Source organism: Hyperolius riggenbachi, chromosome 3 (genome assembly GCF_040937935.1).
Source record: "Hyperolius riggenbachi isolate aHypRig1 chromosome 3, aHypRig1.pri, whole genome shotgun sequence".
Taxonomy (NCBI): domain Eukaryota; kingdom Metazoa; phylum Chordata; class Amphibia; order Anura; family Hyperoliidae; genus Hyperolius; species Hyperolius riggenbachi.
This window is the reverse complement of record NC_090648.1, coordinates 64,956,004-64,973,609: the sequence shown is the minus strand read 5'-3', so window position 1 is coordinate 64,973,609 and position 17,606 is coordinate 64,956,004. Positions and strand designations below refer to the sequence as shown.

The 17,606-nt window shown below is 48.2% G+C and overlaps 1 protein-coding gene across 2 annotated transcripts in view; it reads left to right on the top strand.

Annotated features, from left to right (window-relative positions):
• The window catches only part of EPOR (erythropoietin receptor), a 75,608-nt gene that overhangs the window by 34,540 nt on the left and 23,462 nt on the right, over positions 1-17,606 (top strand). For both annotated transcript variants that reach the window (XM_068274246.1, XM_068274247.1), the window contains exons 3-5: positions 12,754-12,883; positions 16,290-16,462; positions 16,656-16,828. In XM_068274246.1, coding sequence (XP_068130347.1) covers positions 12,754-12,883; positions 16,290-16,462; positions 16,656-16,828 — 476 coding nt within the window. The remainder of the gene's footprint in view (positions 1-12,753; positions 12,884-16,289; positions 16,463-16,655; positions 16,829-17,606) is intronic.

Genomic DNA, 17,606 nt, shown 5'->3' with positions numbered 1-17,606 from the left:
TACACTTCTGCATCTACCAATGCGGAAGGGACGGAGACGCCAGCGGAAGTGATGCGTAGCTGCATCGCATCACTTTCGCTAATAGAAAAGAGTCCTTAATGCTATGTGTGTTTTTTGTGCGTTTGCGATGCGTTTTTCAAGCATTTTACGTGCGTTTTAATGCGTTTACGGTTCGCAAATACAATTTGTATGCATTTTTTATTGGGTTTTTCATTTGCGTTTTATGCAAATCACTAGGAAGAAAACAGGAAGTGAAAATGCATCACTAAACAATTTTTTAAAGCAAAAAACGCATAGAAAAACGTATGAAAAATGCATATCATTGACTACCATTGACTACCATTATGTGCGTTTTGGCAGCTGTAAAAACGCATAGAAAACGCATATGCTTTTTTTATATGCGTTTTTTTCTTGCAGCCCATAGACTTCCATTAGCGGCAAAAACGCAGCGGTTTACGCAACGCTAGTGTTTCTGCTATGTGTGCACCCAGCTTCCAGGGAACCCGAGGTGAGAGGGATATGGAGACTGACATGATTGTTTTCTTTTAAATAATGCACATTGCCTGGCTGTCCTGCTGATCCTCTGTCTCTAATACTTTAGAGAGACCCTGTACCAAAAAAAAGTTCCCCTGGGGGGTAATCACCTTGGGAGGGGGAAGCCTCGGGGTCCCAATGAGGCTCCCCCCTCCCCTGTAGCAGAGGCGTAGCTAGGATTTTCAGCGCCCGGGGACAAAGACTATGAATGCGCCCCCCCCCCCCCCCCAAAGGTAAGGTTGCCAAAAAGGGGCGTGGTCACATAATAAATGTGGGCGTGGTTATGGGTGGAGCCAAATGTATATGGAGGTTAGCAGGCTCACGCTCACCCACCCTCCCTCAGTATGTACCTTCCAGCATGTTCCAAGACAAATTCAGCAATCATGAGCCCCCCCCCATCAAGACAAATTCAGCAATCATGAGGCCCCCAACATAACCAACTCAGCAATCATGAGGCCCCCAACAAGACAAATTTAGCAATCATGAGGCCCCCAACAAGACAAATTCAGCGATCTTGAGGCCCCCAACAAATCATGAGGCCCCCAACAAGACAAATTCAGTAACCATGAGGCCCCCAAAAAGGCAAATTCAGCAGTCATGAGTCACATAAATAGACAGCATTTCACATAAATAGGTAGAATGCCCCCTTAATATGGTAGACACCTCTCACCTGGCAGCAGTTCTCCAAAATCCACTCAATCTGACGTGGTTCCCCAAAAATAGGTAGCCCCAGGTCTATAGTTGTCCCCAGAATAGGTGGCCAGCAGTATAGATGTCCCCAGAATAGGTGGCCAGCGGTATAGATGTCCCCAGAACAGGTAGCCAGGGGTAGAGATGTCCACAGAACAGTTAGCCAGGGGTATATGTGCCCAGTATATGTAGCCAGAGGTATATGTGCCCAGTATATGTAGCCAGTGGTATATATGCCCAGTATATGTAGCCAGGAGAATAATATGTGCCCAGTATATGTAGCCAGGAGAATAATATGTGCCCAGTATATATAGTCAGGTGTATATGTGCCCAGTATATGTAGCCAGGGGTATATATGCCCAGTATATGTAGCCAGGGGGTATATATGCCCAGTCCACGTAGCCAGGGGGTATATATGCCCAGTATATGTAGCCAGGGGTATATATGCCCAATATATGTAGGCAGGGGGTATATATGCCCAGTATATATAGGCAGGGGTATATATGCCCAGTATATGTAGCCAGGGGTATATATGCCAAGTATATGTAGCCAGGGGGTATATATGCCCAGTCCACGTAGCCAGGGGGTATATATGCCCAGTATATGTAGCCAGGGGTATATATGCCCAATATATGTAGGCAGGGGGTATATATGCCCAGTATATATAGGCAGGGGTATATATGCCCAGTATATGTAGCCAGGGGTATATATGCCAAGTATATGTAGCCAGGGGGTATATATGCCCAGTATATGTAGCCAGGGGTATATATGCCAAGTATATGTAGCCGGGGGGTATATATGCCCAGTATATGTAGCCAGGGGTATATATGCCCAGTATATGTAGCCAGGGGGTATATATGCTCAGTCCACGTAGCCAGGGGGTATATATGCCCAGTATATGTAGCCAGGGGTATATATGCCCAGTATATGTAGCCAGGGGTATATATGCCCAGTATATGTAGGCAGGGGTATATGTGCCCAGAGTAGGTAGCCAGCGGTATATGTGCCCAGAGTAGGTAGCCAGGGGTATATGTGCCCAGAGTAGGTAGCCAGGGGTATATGTGCCCAGAGTAGGTAGCCAGAGGTATATGTGCCCAGAGTAGGTAGCCAGGGGTATATGTGCCCAGAGTAGGTAGCCAGGGGTATATGTGCCCAGAGTAGGTAGCCAGGGGTATAGGTGCCCAGAGTAGGTAGCCAGGGGTATAGGTGCCCAGGGTAGGTAGCCAGGGGTATATGCCCAGTATATGTAGTTAGGGGTATATGTGCCCAATATATGTAGGCAGGGGTATATGTGCCCAGAGTAGGTAGCCAGGGGTATATGTGCCCAGAGTAGGTAGCCAGGGGTATATGCCCAGTATATGTAGTTAGGGGTATATGTGCCCATTATATGTAGGCAGGGGTATATGTGCCCAGAGTAGGTAGCCAGGGTTATATGTGGCCAGAGTAGGTAGCCAGGGGTATATGCCCAGTATATGTAGTTAGGGGTATATGTGCCCAATATATGTAGGCAGGGGTATATGTGCCCAGAGTAGGTAGCCAAGGGTATATGTGCCCAGAGTAGGTCGCCAGGGGTATATGTGCCCAGAGTAGGTAGCCAGTAGCCAGGGGTATATGTGCCCAGAGTAGGTAGCCAGAGGTATAGGTGCCCAGAGTAGGTAGCCAGGTGTCCCCCTCCCCAGCAGGAGGGGAGCAGCGCAGAGAAGAGCTGCTCTCTCTCTCCCTCGCTGTCCCCTCCAATGTCTGTCCGGTGTCTGGCAGCGGCGGGCGGAACTTACCTCCGTCTCGTCGCAGCGCCAGATGGATCTGCCGCTACTCTGGTCTGGTCCAGACCAGAGCAGCGGCTGCGCACCCGAACTTCCGGCCGGTGTTCCGACGCGGCGCTGGAGCGTGACGGAGGTGAGTTCCGCCCGCCGCTGCCAGCCACCGGACAGACATTGGAGGGGACAGCGAGGGAGAGAGAGAGCACCTAAGGTGAGGGAAGGAGGGGGGAGACGGCCCCCCTTCCCCACCGTCCGCACAGCTCTCTCTCTTCTCTGCGCTGCTCCCCTCAGCCTCAGCCCCGCAACAACAAAAAAACCTGAAGCTCAGCTGGGCGCCCTTGGGGACCCGGCGCCCCGGGGCACTTGTCCTACCCCGACCCCCCCTAGCTCCGCGCCTGCCCTGTAGCTGCAGGCAGTCCAGCGCTGGCTCCTCCGAAGTGTTCCGGAATTTTCCCTCGACAAGCCTGACAAGCGCTGATTTATTTACCTTTCCTGGCTCCAGCGGGGGCGCTGCTGCGGCTCTCAGCACGTAGATAGGCGGAAATAGCCGATCTCTGTTGGTGCCGCTCTACTGCGCAAGCGCAGGAGACTTACGCCTGCGCAGTAGAGCGGCCCGACAGCGATCGGCTATTTTCACCTATCTCCGAGGCGGAGAGCCGATACTGCGCGTGCGCTGGAGCCGGGGAGGTAAATATTTACATCGCCGCCGTTCCGGGAGGATTTTTGCCACTGCCGCAGGACCGAGGAGGACAGGGGAAGCCTCAATAGGATCCGGAGGCTTCCTCCACCCGAGGTGAGTGCCCCCCAGGGGAGGTTTTCTTCGTTACAGGTTTTCTTTAAGCCATTAACCCTGAACAAGCATTCAGCAGATCAGATGTCTATGTCAAATCTGACAAGATTAACTGCATGCTTGTTTTAGGTGTGTGATTCAGACACTACTGATCAGAAAGATCAGCAGGACTGCCAGGCAACTGGTATTGTTTAAAAGTAAATAAATACGGCAGCTTCCATCGGTCTCACACCTCCGGTTCCCTTTAAGCTGGAATGTGAAAAGAAAGGAAAACAAAAACAAATAACATTTGAACAGGAAAACATATTTATGCTGTGGAGACGTGAATATCCTGGTGAGAGACCGCTCTCGGCTCCATTTCGTCACTCTGTCTCTTATCAGCCTGACCAGATGTGCAGTGGGGGGAGAGTGGGAGGAGCCTAGTTATTGTTTATGTACAGAATGTACCGGAAGTACATGGACATATATGGTGTTATAGTTGCCGGTGTTTGCTGTGCAAAGAGAATATTTGTGGTGAGCGGTAATTGTGAATTTTTTTTGGGGGGGTGCATAACAGTAAAGTTAGAGGACCTGATGTACAATACTTATTGTCTTAACAGCCTCATGGTCAGTAGTAGAACAACAACAGCTTTATTAAGACACAACATTAACACACAGCTAGAATGCAGTACTTAGAATGCAGAACTCCGTTCACACTTGCGGTTTTGCAAAAACCGCACCGGATGTCCGGACCGCACCGGAGCCGGATCGGACCTGAACCGTACGGTTCCTGTCCGGATCCGGTCCGGATCCGGTCCGGTTGCATACGGTTTCCGTGCGGTATGAACACGGTTCCGGTCCGGATCCGGATTCTTAAAGAGATAACAACCTGTATAAATACCTGGGGTTCTGGGAGGTCAGCAGAAGCTCTGGGGTCATTGTTGGAGACAGCTGGACGTGTGGAGACCATCCTTGGATACAGAGACAGCAGTTGGGACCATGGATCCAGTCATTTTTTACGCTTATTACCTGGGAATTCTCTCCTTCCTGTTGTTTACCTACTACTATGTGGGGAGAAGGCGTGCTCCTCGCAGGAGATGGTGGGTGCACCCTCTACTAGCCAGGAGGCAGAGGAAGGGAGAGTTCCAGGCCCTCTACCGGGACCTCAGACGACACCCACAGAAGTTCTACAGCTACACTCGGATGTCTATTCCCCTGTAAGTATCTAGGCCTAAATACACCAACCCCCACCATCCCTAAACACCCCACCCTCACCCCCACAACACCTCATCCCTGTATACCTAGCTAAACACACCACCCTGACCCCCACACCCCTGTATACCTAGCTATACACTACACCCCCACCCTCCACAACACTCCCAAACCTCTGTAAACACACCTCCCCCATCCTCCACCCAACACCTTGTCTCACAACATAATTTACAGCTTCTTCCTTTCCATCTCCTGACAGGTTTGATACCCTTTTGGAGATGGTGAAGGATGACCTTAGGAAGAAGGATACCACGTTCAGGAGAGCAGTCACACCACAAGAACAACTACTCATCACACTGAGGTATGTAAAAACAAATTTTTTTATTGCAAAAACAACCACTTTCCAACATGGAAACATTCTTCCAACATGGAAGACAAAAAATAACATATCTATGGTATAGCCCGGTCAGTTTTAAGGAACACCAACCACCAACTTTGTGCTGGAAGAGTTGCAGGGCATAGCTGCCCAAGTGTCTTTCGGGGACACCAGTCCCTAATATTAAAGTGCTTCTAAAACCTAACCACTGGCACAGGACCCTCTGAGCCATGGATGAAGGACACAGGTCAGTGAAAAGGCTAGGCCTCTCACCGACCAGTCAAGGTGTCCTTCATCCATGGCTCCAAGGGTCTTGTGCAAGTGGTTAGGAACAAGAACAAAGTGAGGAGCAAGAGGAACCGATGGCAGAGGTGCATGACTACAGGTGCAGTGCAACAGGCACAAGGTTGTGACCCAGGTAGTGTCTTTCGGGGACACCAGGCCCTAAAATTTAAGTGCTTCAAAAACCTAACCACTGGCACATGACCCTCTGAGCCATGGATGAAGGACACAGGTCAGTGAAAAGGCTAGGCCTCTCACCGACCAGTCAAGGTGTCCTTCATCCATGGCTCCAAGGGTCTTGTGCAAGTGGTTAGGAACAAGAACAAAGTGAGGAGCAAGAGGAACCGATGGCAGAGGTGCATGACTACAGGTGCAGTGCAACAGGCACAAGGTTGTGACCCAGGTAGTGTCTTTCGGGGACACCAGGCCCTAAAATTTAAGTGCTTCAAAAACCTAACCACTGGCACATGACCCTCTGAGCCATGGATGAAGGACACAGGTCAGTGAAAAGGCTAGGCCTCTCACCGACCAGTCAAGGTGTCCTTCATCCATGGCTCCAAGGGTCTTGTGCAAGTGGTTAGGAACAAGAACAAAGTGAGGAGCAAGAGGAACCGATGGCAGAGGTGCATGACTACAGGTGCAGTGCAACAGGCACAAGGTTGTGACCCAGGTAGTGTCTTTCGGGGACACCAGGCCCTAAAATTGAAGTGCTTCAAAAACCTAACCACTGGCACATGACCCTCTGAGCCATGGATGAAGGACACAGGTCAGTGAAAAGGCTAGGCCTCTCACCGACCAGTCAAGGTGTCCTTCACCCATGGCTCCAAGGGTCTTGTGCAAGTGATTAGGATCAACAAAGTAAGGAACAAGAGGAATCAAAGGCACAGGTGCAGGACTACAGGTGCAGTGCAACAGGCACAAGGTTGTGACCCAGGTAGTGTCTTTCGGGGACACCAGGCCCTAAATTATTAGTGCTTCTAAAACCTAACGACTGGCACAGGACCCTCTGAGCCATGGATGAAGGACACAGGTCAGTGAAAAGGCTAGGCCTCTCACCGACCAGTGAAGGTGTCCTTCACCCATGGCTCCAAGGGTCTTGTGCAAGTGATTAGGATCAACAAAGTAAGGAACAAGAGGAATCAAAGGCACAGGTGCAGGACTACAGGTGCAGTGCAACAGGCACAAGGTTGTGACCCAGGTAGTGTCTTTCGGGGACACCAGGCCCTAAAGTTCAAGTCCAGCAAAACCAAAAGTTAAAAAGCCCTGTGATGGTATCCTTCCTCCGAGGATCGGAGGTATTCAGAGGAGCATGTCCAGGAACAATTTGACTTTTTTTTTCAAATTGTATCGGCACCACTACTAGAAAAGGTGGGAGTTGCTGCCTGGAAATCTGGACTCTCTTGGGTGCTGGTCGTGGATGAGCTGGACCCTGACAGCGGTGGCCCATATTGACTGCCTCTGTAGCCGGTGTACATCTGTGATGATTGCCAGGTGGGCACCGCTGTTGGTTGTGGGGGTCTAAAAATTGGTGGTTGCAATAATGGCGTGTCCATGTGCTGTTTAATCACCTCCAGCAAATTGGAATGGCACGCCATCAGGTTTTGTGAAGGCACCTTTTCAAGATATGGTATTAGAGACATCACAGTGTGAAAACACGGGTGTGCCTGCAATTTCAGTAGTTCCTTGCTTTGTTGATGCATTTGCTGCATCATGTTCTGCAGCTGGCCCACCGACTGATGATGCTGCGCACGCAGTTGGTCGATTTCTCCTCTGTGCATCTCATGCATCATTTTAAGCTCGTCCCTGTAGTGCCCATGTACATCGTCGAGCTCACATTGCAGTGTAGTGATGTGGGACTTGTACTGCTCCATGATATGGCCCCTGTCCTCATCTTGCAACTGCCGGGTTATGAGAGTTTGGTGGCTCTGAAGAATCCCGAGAAGTCCGGAGACAGCCCCGGACATCTCGGACTCTGTCTCTCTCCTTGTTGGGGGGAGGGTACCTCGACGCCTCACTGGTGTGGTGGTCCTCACTGGTGGTGTGGCAGCATCTTCCCGTCCTCTGGCCTGTGTCGGGGTTGCCCTGCGCGCTGGTTGTGCTGCAGTCTCTCGGTGCTCCTCACTTTGTTCTTGTTCCCCTGGAGCTTCCATAGCGGTCGATTGTGGAGGTTCAGCTTCTTCCACACTCGGTCCTGCAACCTCAACATCCAAGCTCTCTTCTGCCAAGTCATCATCAAAGGACGGAGTTGTGATTAAGGACTCCCTCCTCCTACTCCTCGCCTCGGGGCAATAGGTTACATCGGCGACGTCATCATCCACCAAGCTCTCCTCACTGCTGAACCGTGCCTCCTGGGTCGGTTCCTCTTGCTCCAAATTGTCTTCAGTCCTGTAGATAAAAAAAATATTTATTGGTGTGCCAAACAGCATGTGGCGTCAATTCACAGAGCTAGCAAACACTAGCAATCACTTTATCACCCATTTCTACCCAACATTTGATAAAGCTTGTGAGAAAAGTTCGCTAGCCATGGGAATTGAGGCCATAGCAATACATGGCCGAAGTCATGGTAAATGAGCTCTCAGTTCCTGCCCACAGTAGTGGTACTTACAGTCTAGGTTCCAGGCTTGCATTGATGAAAGACAATTGCTTGGCAAATTGGTAGTCTTTTTGTCGCCTTCCCCCGCCACTGCCACTTCGTTCGGCAAGTTTTTTCTTCTGTAGCCATTTCACATATGCATCCCGTATATTGCGCCACCTTGTCTTGTACCTTTCTCCTGTAACGACATGAAAAATTGATTTCGATTATTTCTCTTGTAGGTACATCGCAACTGGACAAACATATACATCGCTACATGTCACATTTCGTATTGGGAAGAGCACGGTGGCAGGCATCGTCGTGAGGACTTCGAGGATCCTTTGGACGCGACTGAGGGCCAGATACATGCCTGTGCCGGACACCACGAAATGGGAGGAGATCGCCCAGGGCTTCTGGACCGAGTGCAAGTTTCCTAATTGTGTTGGCGCACTGGATGGGAAACACATCCGGATTCAGAAACCCGTGGGGAGTGGCAGCCATTATTTCAACTATAAAAAATACTTCAGCATTGTTCTAATGGCAGTGGCAGATGCGGACTACAAGTTTGTGTACGTGGATGTGGGGTCGTACGGTAGTTCCAATGACTCTGGAATTTTCCAGCGTACGACCCTTTGCCGGCTGATGGAGGAAGGCAGACTGCGTCTCCCCCGTGACAGACCCTGGCCTGGGACAAGGGCACCGGCCTACCCCTATGTGTTTGTGGGGGACGAGGCCTTCGCCCTGTCCGACCATGTAATGCGTCCGTACCCAGACAGGGGACTTGATGCCAGCCAGCTACACTTCAATGCTCGGTTGAGCCGTGCAAGGAGAATGGTGGAGTGCACATTTGGGATCCTGGTGTCAAAGTGGAGGGTGTTCCACACGCCCATGCTGCTGAAACCGGGCAACGCAGTTGTCGTGGTGAAGGCAGCATGCATCCTCCACAACTTTGTGCGGCAGGAGGAAAGAGAGACTCCGGAACCCCCGAATGTGCTTCCACTAATGCCCCTGCGGAGGTATGCAACCAGGCCAAGGGTAGTGTCACTGCGGAACAGGGACCAACTGAGACTTTATTTTACCACACCACCTGGACGAGGGTGAATGTTTGGTTTTTAATATGTTTTGTTGAAATGTGTTTATTTTGGAGTTTCAAGTTTGAGTGATTTTAAATGTATTAATTTTTTACAATAAATTGATGTATAATAATTGGTCATTGTGTATGTTTTATGTGCACAGGTGGGGTACATCGCAGGTGGGTGGGATACATCACAGGTGGGTGGGATACAGCACAGGTGGGTGGGATACAGCACAGGTGGGGTACAGGTGGGTGGGATACATCACAGGTGGGATACATCACAGGTGGGGTAGAGGTGGGTGGGATACATCACAGGTGGGGTAGAGGTGGGTGGGATACATCACAGGTGGGGTAGAGGTGGGTGGGATACATCACAGGTGGGGTACAGGTGGGTGGGATACATCACAGGTGGGGTACAGGTGGGTGGGATACATCACAGGTGGGGTACCGGTGGGTGGGATACATCACAGGTGGGTGGGATACATCACAGGTGGGATACATCACAGGTGGGATACATCACAGGTGGGATACATCACAGGTGGGATACATCACAGGTGGGGTACAGGTGGGTGGGATACATCACAGGTGGGGTAGAGGTGGGTGGGATACATCACAGGTGGGGTACTGGTGGGTGGGATACATCACAGGTGGGATACATCACAGGTGGGGTACAGGTGGGTGTGATACATCACAGGTGGGTGGGATACAGCACAGGTGGGGTACAGGTGGGTGGGATACATCACAGGTGGGATACATCACAGGTGGGGTACAGGTGGGTGGGATACATCACAGGTGGGGTAGAGGTGGGTGGGATACATCACAGGTGGGGTACTGGTGGGTGGGATACATCACAGGTGGGATACATCACAGGTGGGGTACAGGTGGGTGTGATACATCACAGGTGGGTGGGATACAGCACAGGTGGGGTACAGGTGGGTGGGATACATCACAGGTGGGATACATCACAGGTGGGGTACAGGTGGGTGGGATACATCACAGGTGGGGTAGAGGTGGGTGGGATACATCACAGGTGGGGTACTGGTGGGTGGGATACATCACAGGTGGGATACATCACAGGTGGGGTACAGGTGGGTGTGATACATCACAGGTGGGTGGGATACATCACAGGTGGGGTACAGGTGGGTGGGGAACAGGTGGGTGGGCAACACGTGGGTGACACAAATCCATAGCAAAAGTTGAATACATCACAAGCTTAAACCACAAGCCCCCCCCAAAAAACTTCTAGTCAACATACCCTCTGTGCCTTGCTGTCTCTTGCTCAAGTTCTCAAAGTCCTCCACATACAGCTTGGCAATTTTTTTCCACAGGCCTCTGCATTTTTTGATGTTGCTGTGGTCCGCATCCCCCTTGTCCCACAGGGCTGGTACCTGCTGCACCTGTAGGATGAGGTCTTCTGATGTGTAGGGCCTCACCCCCTCGCTATCAGACAGATCCTGCTCCATATTGCTGCCAAAGAGCTCCAGCATGAAGTCACTGCTGCTCCACTCTGTGAACGCTGGTGCCATGTGGTCCCCATCCAAAATGGCCACCATACCATAGAGTCAGCATAGGAAGTGTGGTACAACATCCGGTTTTTATAGCCAGTGTGTTGTGCGCTCTCCGGTTCTCATTGGTTTCCATTGGCCGGATGCAACATTCCGGCTCCGGTCCGGATACGTCAGCCGGACCAGCCGGACCAAAAAATAGCGCATGTTGGAACGGACGCCGGAGTCCGGATCCGGTCCGGCTCCGGTCCGGACGAAACGGACGCATGTGAACGGTCGCATAGACTTTCATTGCTATGCCGTGCGTCCGTTTCGTCCGGTCCGCATGCGGTCCGGCTCCGGCACGGCTCCGGCATGGCGATTCCGGATAGCAGCCGCTAATGTGAACCGGGCCTTATGTCACTGTAAGTGGAGCAGACATGAATCTCAACATCCCAACACTCATGAGTTATCTCACTAATTCAATAAACTTTTCCCTGACTTTTCACTCAGAAGATATTTTCAAAATGCATTTTAAGCATCCAGCAGTAGCAAGTGAAAAAGGTTAGAAAAGTTGACTAGGGGACAGTCAATCTAGAGTACTGTGCTGAGTTCAGAGCCGGGACAAGGTCCTCCAGCACCCAAGGCTGAGACACCAAAGTGCGCCCCTCCATCCTTCCCACCCCAGCCATCACACACTGATTGTGATTGCTATTAGACTAAGGGGCACCACAGGGCCCACAACCTCCCCAACACCTTAATATCTAGTTATCTGGCTTGCAGTCACTGCCATGCATCCCCTTTTCTTATTCCTTTCTGCTTCAAACACAATTAGGAATGACAGCTGAATGAATTATGCGCCCCCTCCTACACTGCACCCTGAGGCTGGAGCCTCTCCAGCCTATGCCTCGGCCCGGCCCTGGCTGAGTTACATACTGGGAGCTGAAAATCAGTTATAGCGATCAGGTGCTAAAAAGCATCTCCTGTGAGATAATAACTCATGAGAAAGTTTATTGAATCTGAGACCTTATCGTTCTCCTACCAGGACAAAAAGAGTCTACGCAGCAAAGGGCTTCCGAGCAACTTTGAGTAGCAAGCTACTCGGAATTAAAATAGTAATGAACCGCTGATTAAACAGCTGTAACCGCGGGTGACGGGGGGTTAAATTACCCAGAAGTCTGCAGGATAGTGTGCGGTCCATTCTGCATCATAGACGAACTGTAAGCCGATTTCCACGACTCACTATCGTCCTTCATCCTTCCTGCTTGAAGGAGGAAGCGCGGTAGTGAGTCGTGGAACGCGGCTTACAGTTCGTCTATGATGCAGAATGGCAAAGTCAAAATGAACTTCTGCACACTCATGCAAATCCTCATGCGAATCCATTTACAAAAATCATGCAGCAATCAATGCTGTCCCTACAGCTAAGTTAAAAGCTGGAATCTTTGTTACAAGAATAAAATCTCTTGCGTAGTCTCATACACCGTGTAGAGGTAGCCCAGGTTGAAGATAACGGTCCGCACCACATCCAAGTATAAATCAGGTTTATTGAAGATCCATAAAATGCTGTGTAGCAGCTACAGCCCGCTGTTTCGGGTTACATGCTCTTTTCTAAGCCGCTCAGCTGTTTTGTGTCCCTATTACATCTGCAAGTGTTTAAATGTCCTAGCTCGAGGTGAGGAGCCTGGATTTTGTGAGTTTTTTTTTTTTTTTATGATGCGGAATCGGACCCCAGACTTCTGGGTAATTTAAACAGCAGCTGTTTAATCAGCAGCTCATTACCATTTCAATACCGAGCAGCTTGCTACTCGAAATTACTCGGAAGCCCATCACTGATTCTACATCCTAATAAGTGCTACTGTAGGTTTTAGGACATGGAATCTACATCCCCCATGTGGCGGAAGTGACGTTTTCGATGCACGGTTGACGCTAGAGCATCTGTGCACATTTTTAAAAAGTGAGGTAAAAACGTCCTCAACAATTATCTATTTTTTTTTTTCAGTGAGCAACGTCATCGAAAACAGGACTGAGGTCCCTTATTGCTTCACAGTAAGCACATTTGACATCACTTGCTTCTGGGAGAGCAACACGTCCGACGTGTCAAGATTCACTGTCTCCTACAATCCTCCAGCGTGAGTGTGACATTCATGCCAATACTAAAGCCCATGTGCAATAAACGTTTTCTCCTGAGTTTTCTCCTAGGAGATATTTCCAAAATTGTCAATAAAATGTATTCTAAACGACCAACAAACTAGAAAACACTCAAAATAACGTTGATAGTACTCTTTAAACTATGTTTCAGTACGTTTTCACTTTTCAAGGAGTGTTTACAGGGACAGGGGAGAAGAGGAACGGACAACATACAGAGGTATGTGAATCCAGCATGGACACACCTCTGTGCTTACTTAGGGCCAGATTTAGTTCTGAGCAGACAATGAGAGGTTTCTCCCCTGGCTAACAGCATTACACTGATGAGATCTCCCTTCAGTCGGGGACACCTCTTGCTACTTAATACAGAGGGTACCTCTGGCTACTCTAAGGGGCATCTGTAGCTACGTACACAAGGCAGGGGAAGTAGGGGAGAAGTGACAGCTGGGCCAGCCAGCACACTTAGGGTGCAGTTCGGTGGGGGTTTGTTGTTCCATGGAGGGCGAAGTCTAAAGTGCCAGGACATCTGTGCCTATAGGCTCCAGTAAAGTAAATCTGGGCCTAGTACTTACCTTAGGTAGCCTTGCCTCAAGTCAGGTATCCTTTAAACACAGGCCCCTTTCTGTCCGAAGTAATACTACATTAACCACTTAAAGGGAACCAGAGAGGATTAAAAAAAGGTTTTATACATACCTGGGGTTTCCTCCAGCCCCATACACACGGATCGCTCCCACGCTGCCGTCCTCTGCTGCCTGGATCCGCCGCCACCGGGTCCCGTCATTGCCGCGAGTCGGCCAGTCGGCCGGCGGACGCGCCTGATTCTCCGCATCACGCGGAGCTCCCTCTATACAAGTACGCATGAGGCTGCCTACCGCGCAGCCGCATGTGTACAGGTATGGTGGGAGCCCCTGTGATGCGGACAATTGTCCGCGTCCGCCGGAAGTGACGGGCCTGGTAACGGCGGTTCCAGGAAGCAGAGGATGGCGGCGTGGGAGCGATCCAGGCTTATGGGGCTGAAAGAAGCCCCAGGTATGTATAAAAGCTTTGTTCATTTTCCAGGCTCCATTCCTCTCTGGTTCCCTTTAACCATTTACCGCCATCCTAACGTATTAAAACGTCATGCTTACCGCTATTAACAGCAACATGACGTTTTAATACGTCGCGCATTCCCGCCGCTGCTACCGCCGTGTGTCCGCCGCTACCGCCGCCATTACCGTCGGGATCCCGTGCTGGGCGATTGGGGAAGAGGACTGAACAGTCCTCTACCCAATCGCAGTGCCTGGAGTGAATGGACGTGACCGCGAACAGCGGCTACGTCCATTCACATAAACAGGAAATGTAACAGTTTAATAAAGTGTGTAAAAAAAAAAAAAAAAAAAAGTGAACACGTCCTATGAGTGTTCACCAGCGCCATCTTGTGGCCAAAAAGTATATTACACCTACAAAATACATACATTTTCAAGTATATACACATCATTAATAAAATTACACTTCCAACCCTCCCCCCCAAAAAAAACACTTGTAAAAAAAAAAAATCAGCTTAAAAAAAAAAATAAATAGTTGCCTTAGGGACTCAGCTTTTTTTATTCTATATTTTATGGGGGAAAATTAATTTTAATTTATTACATAGGGGCTTGTAATTATGGCCAGAACAAACAGAAAAATAACCACTTATATTTCAAAATAATATACTGTCGCCATACATTGTGGTAGGGACATAATCTAAACGGTTTAATTATCGGGACCACTGGGCAAATAAAACGTGTTTGTTTTATCCACAGGAGAATGTTTAATTTTAAAACTATAAAGGCTGAACACTGAGAAATAATGATTTTTTTTCTTTTTTTTTCTGTTTTTCTCATTAAAATGCATTTAGAATAAAAAAATTCTTAGCAAAATGTACTATCCACAGAAAGCCTAATTGGTGGCGAAAAAAACGAGGTATAGATCATTTTCTTGTGATAAGTAGTAATAAAGTTATTAGGGAATAAAAGGGAGGAGCGCTGACAACTGAAAATTGCTCTGGTCCGTTAGGATAAAAACCCTTGGGGATGAACTGGTTAAGCCTTCAGTTGTTTTTCACTTTATGCATCCGATTAATTTTCACCTTCCATTCTTTCGCCAATAACTTTATCACTACTTATCACAATGAATTGATCTATATCTTGTTTTTTCCACCACCAATTAGGCTTTCTTTGGGTGGTACATTTTGCTAAGAATTATTAACCATAATTAAAACCCACATATTTTATTTGCCCATTTGACCCGGTTATTACACCATTTAAATTACGGTATGTCCCTATCACAATGTATGGCGCCAATATTTTATTTGGAAACAAAGGTGCATTTTTTAAGTTTACAAGCTTATACTGTAATTTAAAAAACATTAGTAATATAACCTCTTAACATGCATATTAAAAAAAACTTCAGACCCTTAGGTAACTATTTATGTTTTGTTTTTTTGTTTTTTTTATTGTTATTTTTTTTTTATTTAAACATTTTATTTAGGTATTTTTTGTAGTGTGGAAGGTAAACAGTTAATTTTAAATGTAATTGTTTGTGATTTTACTTATTTTTTTTAAAATGTATGTAGATGTAGTCTTACTATTTAGCCACAAGATGGCCTCAGTCAATTTTTTTTTTCTTCCTGTAAGCGAGTGCTTTCCCTTCCAGAAAGTATAAAGAGGACGTGAAGCATTTTTTTTTCTTTAGAAAGACTGCGGCTTCTGATAGAAGCCGTTGGTCTTTCTAACGGGGACTTAGATCAATGAATGGGAACTAAGTTCCCATTCATTGATCTCCAGGCTAACAGGCGGTGGCACGCGATTGTGCAGGCATGCGCACAATCGGCCATGGGAGCGCACAGCAGCGCGGCTGCAGCCTTTTGGACGTATCGGATACATCCAAAAGGCTAAAGTAGTTAAAGTGAACCGAGCACCATTTTTAGCACCCAGGGCATCTCAATAGCACATTAAAATATATATTAACAATGTGGCTCATTCCTAATAAAAAAAACCCTGTTTACCTCTTTTTTCAATTTGAATGTTTGTTAGAGGCATTCATTGCTGTACTTCAATGGCTTGCCATCCACAAAAAGAGTAGGCAGATAAGGACTGTAGCAGTAGCAATGAGCACACAAAAGCTTCCATCAGCGGTGGGGTGAGGGAGATAGGACATTGTACTTCAAAGAGTTTAGAGAGTCTCACCTGATTACATTCACACCTTCCGATGGATAAATAAGGGCAGGGAAGGGGTGGGGAAATGGCAGCTCCTACAGCTATTAGAAACCAGGACAAACTGCAGAAAAGGAAAGCTGCTTGGATCCCTTTAATATTTGCCATGAGCTAGTAAACCTGCTTCCTGACACTAAGAATGCCGTTCTCTCACTAGGAAGACATGCAACGTGACAATGCTCAGAACCTCGAGGGAATCGTGGTGGTACATATGTCAGTTTCCTGAGGAAGATGTCAGTATCTTTGGTTTTGATCCCTTTGTCATTGTGGTTCAGGACAGACACACCAACACCACTCTGTACAGACGAGAGTTCCGTGTAGAGCATATCGGTAAGTAATAATAAAGCTCTTTCCTTTCTTGAACACTCAGCAGCTCATTACACCCTAACTAAGATCAGCTTACTAGGTAATCGCCTATGTTGCCCTGACATCACTGCAGAAAGATGACATAACCAACTCTGCTTACCTCATAGCAGCTGAGCTACGAGCGAGCCAGAGATCTCACTCACTGCTTTCCTTTCAGTCTACAGAGATCCTGTGGAAAAAATCAAAGTGACAGAACAGAGTTATCCTCAGGGACTGCTGATCACCCTGAAGGGCGAAGAGAAGGACTCCATTCTAAAAGATAATTTTATGTACCAAGTTCATTATACAAGCGAAAAAGAGGAGAAATCAAGGACTTTTTCCAAGAATGAGGTAACCAAGTTGCATAAATAGCAGTTCAAGGACTTGTTTGTGTACTTACTCTCCATCGCCTAACAAACTGAATAATGACCTCCCCAACCTCCATAGGTACCTTTCCTTTGAGCACCACTTAGGGCCTGTTCAGATGGGCTTCTAGCGGCGTCCAGTTCTGCGGCGTCTTGTTCGGGAGCTTGCGTGGGCTTTTAGCGGCTTCCTGTCGTGATCTGCGTTTGAAAACACGGTGGTAATCAAGGGTTGCCTAGAATGACGGGGAAAATCGGGATTGGAATGCCGCATTTGCGCAGATGTTAGTAAACGATACACACCGCCCGATACAAACGCTCTAATTCACTTGAATGGGAGAGTTTACCGACGAGTTCCAAACGTTGGCGGTAAACGCCGCCAAGCGTCCAAGTGACCGGCCCTTAGCTGTCTGGACTCCGCCCCCATGCCTTCCAACTTCTATTACAACTTGCATACACAATGTTGGAAGACTTTGGTAAAGGACCACTGTTGCAAAACATTGTAAAATGTAAAATACACCAGTCCACATACTTATAAGGTGTACCAGTAATTCAGCTAGGATTAAACGCACTATTTCTGGTATGATCGTAATCTGCTAATTACGGTTTGCAAAATTTCACATTATTTTTTATAAATACGGCCATACATAATTATGATCAGTGGTGCTCGGATACCCCTTTTTATAATTCAAGTTTGGTCGAATTCGAATAGTAAATTATTCGCGTTCGGTCGAATATTCGAGTCGGATATTTTTTACTATTCGATT